Below are 6,809 nucleotides of genomic sequence, written 5' to 3'. Positions count from 1 at the left end.
GGACCCTGCGGTGACAGGGAACCCTCCCTGTGACAGGGGACCCTCCCGAGGCCGGGACTCTGCGGTGACAGGAAACCCTCCCGGTGACAGGGAACCCTCCCTGTGACCAGGGGACCCTCCCGGGGCCGGGACCCTCCCGGGGCCAGGACCCTCCCGGTGACGGGGACCCTCCGGGGGTCGGGACTCCGCCGGGCCGGGGCCGTCCCGGGGTACGGGACCCTGCCGGGGGTCCCGGGCCGGGGCTCAGTGGGGCGGGCGGGGGGCGGCGGGCAGGCGGTAGCGGCTCCGCACCAGGTAATCGAGCAGCTCGGCGGCGCAGTCCCGCAGCAGCAGCGGCAGCCGCGTGGAGCTGTAGCGGTAGTAGAGCTCCCTCCGGCGCAGCGCTGCGCCCTTGAGGATCTCCAGCGCGCACTCGTCCCGCGGCGCCGGCCGCTCCTGCAGCACCTCCGCGGCCGCGCGCACGGCGCGATCTGCGCGCCCCCGCGTCAGCGCCCGGCACCCCCGGGATGGGGCAGAGAGGGGGCGCCGGGGCATGGGGGAGAGCGGGGACCCCCGGGGATGGGGGAGAGTGGGGACCCCCGGGGATGCGGAGAGAGTGGGGACCCCCGGGGATGGGGGGGAGTGGGGATCTCTGGAAGATGTGCAGCCAGTGGGGACCCCCGGGGATGCGGAGAGAGTGGGGATCCCGGGGAATGCAGAGAGAGTGGGGATCTCTGGAAGATGTGCAGCCAGTGGGGACCCCCGGGGATGGGGGGCCAGTGGGCACCCGAGGGGGTGTTGGGCTGTGCCAGCTGTAAGCAGTGCCCAGATTTACGTGGCACAGGGCAGTAAATGGCTCTTGAGGCTGTTCTTTGGGGGCAGACAGGTGGGATCCCCCTGCAGCAGGGGTGACAGGCTGGGGTGGGGCAGAGATGGCAGGAGAAGGAGCCAGGGTGGGGATGCCCAGCCCTGAGCAGGGCTGGCCCAGCTCTGCTCTCACCTGTGTCGATGAAGCCGAGGATGCAGAGCGTGATGGAAACATTTATGCTCTGAATGGCGAACTCCTGCCTCAGGGAGCTGAAAAATCCATCCAGGGCAAACTTAGTCGCAGAGTAGGGGACGGTAAAGGGGAACCCGACTTTACCTGGGCACAGAATGAAGTTCTGTGTTAGCACACGAGGCTGCTCTGCCTGAGCTGCTCTTCTGCGCTCCCTCAGAGACAGGGTTTTACCAGGGAAGTGTCATCCTGGCACCTGAACAGCAGCTTTACAAATATTCTTGCTGGCTTCCAGCTCTTAAGGCCAAAGCTGTGGCTCACATCTCTGCTCAGGGCATGGGCAGCCCACAGGAACCACAAAACCCTCAGAGGGGAGAGATGGAGCAAAGCTGAAACTCCTGTCCCTGGCCTGAGCTGCTCACCAGAGCACTGACCAACACAGCACTGTGGGGTTTAACTGCAGAGCTGGCCAAAAACCAAACGGGGGCGATTGGATTGAGCAGAAAACAAATTCTATCAAGAGAACCCCAGACCCATCTGGATTTGGGTGTTGGGGCTGGTTTTGGTGGGGTTTGTGCCTGGTGTCTCTGTGTGCTGCTCCTGGCCCATGTCGCCAGCCTGGTGGCACTGCCCACTCACCTGCCATGGATGAAACCACCACGATGCTGCCCTCGCTCTCCTTCAGCATGGGCAGGGCTGACGTGGTCATGGCCACGTAGCTGAGGAAGTTGATTTCCAGGAGCTTCCGTACGTGCTCAACGTCCCCGTCAAAGAAGCCAAAGTAGGATGCACCAACGTGGTTCAGAATCAGCATGTCAAGGCCTCCTGCAGGCAGAAAAATGGGCATCAGTGCTGGGGGGAGAGGGCTGCAAGCAGCAAAACATCATTTTCTGGAAGCAGAATAAGTGCAATCCAAGGAAATCAGGTTTTTGGGTCAGAGCTGTTATCTCCGGAGCAGGGATACAGCCTGGATGGTGGCTGCCAGTAACTATTTTGTTGTGATATATTGTTTTAGTTCAAAACACAAATGCCATGTCCCAAGGGAGATCATCCCTGAGCTGTCTGGGGGCTGGGGAGGGAGAGGGAGAGGGAGAGGGGAGCTCCCCATGGAGCTGGTGCATTTCTGAGCCGTGACCCTTGGCCGCAGTGGCCAGGGCTGTGGATCCCCTGGACTCTGGCACTGGGCTGATGAAACCCAGGGCTGTGGCACTGCAGCAGGATGCCAGGAGGCCACAGAGCTGAAATCCAGAGCGCAGTTCAGTTTGAGAGGCAGCATGCAGGCAGAGGAGCGGGGCTGCGAAGGGCAGAGTTAGGGGAGGTTTTTCCTGTCTCTCCCTTTTTGCACGTGGCAAACAGCACGGCCTGGATGCTGGCGGTGTGCAGAGCAGGCTCAGACGTACCCAGTGCTGTCTGTGCCTCCCTCACCACGTGCTGGGCGAAGGCCGTGTCCTCCATGGAGCCGCTGACGAAGCGCGCGGAGGCTGCTCCCAGCTCCAGGCAGCGCCGCACCACCTGCATGGCAGCGGGGCTCAGCAGCCTGCCCAGCTGCTCTGGGAGCCCTTCCCTGCTCTGGGAGCCCCATCCCTGCTCTGGAACCCCCTCCCTGCTCTGGGAGCCCCATCCCTGCTCTGGGAGCCCATCCCTGCTCTGGGGACCCCTCCCTGCTCTGGGAGCCCCCTCCTTGCTCTGGAACCCCCTCCCTGCTCTGGGGACCCCATCCCTGCTCTGGGGACCCCCTCCCTGCTCTGGGAGCCCCATCCCTGCTCTGGAACCCCCTCCCTGCTCTGGGGACCCCCTCCCTGCTCTGGGGACCCCTCCCTGCTCTGGGAGCCCCATCCCTGCTCTGGAACCCCCTCCCTGCTCTGGGGACCCCTCCCTGCTCTCGAAGCCCATCCCTGCTCTGGGAGCCCATCCCAGCTCTGGGAGCCCATCCCTGCTCTGGGAGCCCCCTCCTTGCTCTGGAACCCCCTCCCTGCTCTGGGGTCCCCTCCCTCCTCTGGAACCCCATCCCTGCCCCAGAGCCCCCTCCCTGCTCTGGGAGCCCCATCCCTGCTCTGGGAGCCCCATCCCTGCCCCAGAGCCCCCTCCCTGCCCTGGAGCCCACAGGCTCTCAGGTGTGGGTGTGGGAGCTCCCTGTGATGTGTCCCCACCTAAAACCAGCGGTTTGGGCTTTTGGGAGTGTGTTTGGAGCCTTGTGAGCTTCAAAGGGAGCCTGGGAAATGATTCCTTGGGTGAGCGCGTTACCCGAGGCAGTCTGGCTCCTCCTGCCTGCAGGCTGGGCTGGAACTGCAGGGGCAGCAGCAGGGGCAGGAACAGCAGCAGGGGCAGGGGCAGGGGCAGGGGCAGGGGCAGGGGCAGGGGCAGGGGCAGGGGCAGGGACAGGGGCAGGGGCAGGGACAGGGGCAGGGGCAGGGGCAGGGGCAGGAACAGGAGCAGGGGCAGGAGCAGGGGCAGGGGCAGGGGCAGAGGCAGGAACAGGAGCAGGGGCCTGCCGTGGAATGAGGGTGTGTGGGGATGTGTGTGCAGCTCAGACACTGCGGCGTGGAGTGTGGGGAGCTGTGTGTGCAGGAGGGACTGCCAGGTGTGTGTGTGTGTGAGTGTGCAAGAGGGACTGCCAGGTGTGTGTGTGTGTGTGTGTGTGTGTGTGTGAGTGAGTGTGCAAGAGGGACTGCCAGGTGTGTGTGTGTGTGTGTGTGTGTGTGTGTGTGTGTGTGTGCAAGAGGGACTGCCAGGTGTGCAGGAGCTCTCAGGGTACAGGGGTCTGCCATTGTGACCCGTGCCTGTCCCCATGCCCGGGTGTGACCCGTGCCTGTCCCCATGTCCAGCTGGGACCTGTTCCTGTCCCCATGCCCGGGTGTGACCCGTGCCTGTCCCCGTGCCCATGTGTGACCCGTGCCTGTCCCCATGCCCGGGTGTGACCTGTGCCTGTCCCCATGCCCATGTGTGACCCGTGCCTGTCCCCGTGCCCATGTGTGACCCGTGCCATGGCTGTTCCCATGGCTGTGCTGGGCTCTGGGCGAGCCCTGCCACGAGCCCCAGCCCTGCCCATTTACAGTCTGCAGCCTGGGCTGTGTCCGTGCCGTGAGGAGGACGTGGGCGCCCATCCGTGCCAGGTGATATGCCATCTGCTCCCCGATGCCCGTGCTGGCTCCCGTCACGATCACCCGCTTGCCCCGCAGCATCTCTGCCACACAGACACAGCCCCTGCAGTTAGCCTCAGGCCAATAGAAAACCCTTACAACTGAGAAATAAAAAACCCCTGGGTGCCCTTCAGATCAGCAGGTAACTGGAAGGGAAATGAGTGTAAAGCATCCAGCACCCGCAGGGCTCTCCCATCCCATGGAAAAAGCTGCGGAGCTGCTGCAGCTCCCCGAGGAATGCAGGGACACAGGGACAGCTCTGGACTCTTCCAGCAGCTTTTTCCACAAGCCAGGACGCAGTTTATCACCACCCCAAGTATTCTGTAACAAAAGCAACCCACTGAGTGCGTGCTCCAGCCTTTAGCACGTACAAGCCCCATTTATAAACTCTTTTCCTGCACTCAGGAAAATGGAGCACTCAGTGCCCTCTCCCCCTCACCCCCTGCCTCACCTGCTCCCTCAGGAGGTTTTTCTGCACAGTCCTTGCTCAGTTTGCTTTTAAATCTTTGTTAAAGCCCCTTTCAGTATCCACCACCACACAAAGGCTCGGCCTTGGTCCGAGCTCTGACTGGTTTCTATGCAAAACACCCAAATGTGGCTTTTTGTCGTTTTTTCCTTAAAGCCAGAGTCACTTTGGATACTTACCCGGTTTGAAAGCGTCCCTCGCAGAATAGAACCAGAAGGCCAAAACCAATCCCAGGAAGGGAATGAGAATCTTTTGCAACCGACCCATCCCACTGCGGAGTCAGGAAATACAGCAGGAGAGAGAAGGAAGGAACAAAAATCCCTCAGCAGAGCTGCCCCTGAGGGAAGCAGCGGTGTCACCCTTTAAAAACCCGTCAGTGCAGGAGCTGCGGCTTCCAAAGCCCTGGGAAAGCACGGGTGGGGAGATGGACAAGCCAAGCAAAGCCTTTGGTTTGCTCCCTGCAGCTCGGCCTGGCCCCAGCGGGGCTGTTTGGGTCCTGCCCGGCTCTTTTCATATTTCCTGTCCTACATTAAAATGCAGAATTTTGCACAACACCCTGGAAGAGGTGTGTCTTTGCTGAGCAGCATCAAGTTTCACTCGGAGAACATCAGAGGGAGCCCAGTGCAGGTGGTTCAGCGCTGCCCCTCATTCCTGCTCGCCCTGGGCACGGATGTGGGCACGGGGACACCCCCAGCTGGTGCTGGGCTCCCAGGGCAGGGCTGCCCCTGGGGCTGGCAGCAGGGACTGGGCAGCTTCTGCACCCCAAACAGCCCCAGGAAAGGCTGAAGGGTTTTCTGATCCCGGCTGCTGCAAGCCTTGGAGGGGCAGAGCCCAGGGCTGTGCCCAGAAATGTGCCCAGGGCCCAGAGCCCACAGCTGTGCCCAGGGCTGTGCCCAGAGCTGTGCTCAGGGCCCAGAGCCCAGAGCTGTGCCCAGAGCTGTGCCCAGAGCTCAGAGCTGTGCCCAGAGCTGTGCCCAGGCTGTGCCCAGAGCCCAGAGCCCAGAGCTGTGCCCAGGCTGTGCCCAGGGCTGTGCCCAGGGCTGTGCCCAGGCTGTGCCCAGGCTGTGCCCAGGGCTGTGCCCAGGCTGTGCCCAGGGCTGTGCCCAGAGCTGTGCCAGAGCCCAGAGCTGTGCCCAGGCTGTGCCCAGAGCCCAGGCTGTGCCCAGGCTGTGCCCGAGCCCTGCTGCTCCTGGCTCACCTCTCTGGGGTGGCCCGGGTGGATTCCCCCCCGCAGGTCCCTCCTGTGCCCAGAGCTGGGGCGGTGCTCCCGGGGATGCTCCTGCCCCCTGCCCCCTCCTGTCCCGCCAGACACCGGAGAGGGGAGCGGGAGCTCCGGGAGCCCTGCAGGGAGCTCCTTGCAGGGCATGGCTGGGCTTGGGCAGGTTTGTGCAGGCAGATCCAAGGCTCAAAAACACTTGGCAGGAATTTGGATTCCGCTTCTTTTTTTTTTTTTTTTTTCCTTTTTTGAGTGATATTTGGCTTTTTTCAAGTCATCATCAAATCTTGGTCAAATGCAAAAATTCCCTTTTTTTTCCCCCTCTTGCTTTCCTTTATCTCATAGACATTAAAATACTATTTTTCCTCCCCAGCTGTGCCAGTGCCCTTTGCCATGAACAGAGCTCTGACTCCTTTCTTTGCAGGCAGGGCCATCACAATGCTGCCCTCAGTTTCTTTTCCCCCTGCACATCCTGCAGACCCCGTGGCTGCCAGGCTGCACCACTGGAAATGCACTCCCAGTCCCAAGGGAGATGAGAGGCTTGGAGGATGGCTTTGGCTTGCTTTGACATCACATTTCTGCACACTGCTGGCTTAGAGAAAACACTGCGATGTTTAAGTCGTTTCCAAGCCCTAATTTTGTGTTTATTCCCTGTGTGACCAAATTGGGAATTGCTGCCTTGGAATTCCATTGTTGGAACAGGGGCTGCTCGGAGCCTTGGCCGCTGCCCATGTTCCCAGTGCCCTTGGAGCTGGGAGGCCGAGGCTGATATTCTTATCTGCACCCCTAAATTTAGCCTGGCGGCCCCTGGAGTGTCCATGTGCACACTCCAATGGCACTGAAGGCATCCAGCCCCTGCCTTTGCAGTGGCTGAGCTGGGAGGGGAGGGCCTCAGCCCCTGGGATGGGGCTGGGTGACAGCTCCAGGCTGCAATCAGATCTGTGAAAGGTGGCCACAGACAAAGACTCACCAGATTTTGTGCCAGGTGCATTTTTTCCTGAGAATTTGATG

General features: G+C 61.6%; 1 protein-coding gene across 1 annotated transcript; it reads right to left on the bottom strand.

The window, feature by feature from the left end:
* Window positions 1-243: 243 nt before the first annotated feature.
* Window positions 244-5,096, bottom strand: LOC118696358 (11-beta-hydroxysteroid dehydrogenase 1-like). The gene is given in 9 exon segments (XM_036398498.2): window positions 244-470; window positions 980-1,123; window positions 1,616-1,801; window positions 2,377-2,488; window positions 4,030-4,160; window positions 4,762-4,853; window positions 4,953-5,025; window positions 5,028-5,058; window positions 5,061-5,096. Coding segments are annotated over 9 exon segments (1,032 nt in total).
* Between the last annotated feature and the right edge of the window lie 1,713 nt (window positions 5,097-6,809).

Source organism: Molothrus ater, chromosome 25, assembly GCF_012460135.2.
Source record: "Molothrus ater isolate BHLD 08-10-18 breed brown headed cowbird chromosome 25, BPBGC_Mater_1.1, whole genome shotgun sequence".
Classification (NCBI taxonomy): domain Eukaryota; kingdom Metazoa; phylum Chordata; class Aves; order Passeriformes; family Icteridae; genus Molothrus; species Molothrus ater.
This window is presented reverse-complemented; position numbering and strand designations above follow the sequence as displayed.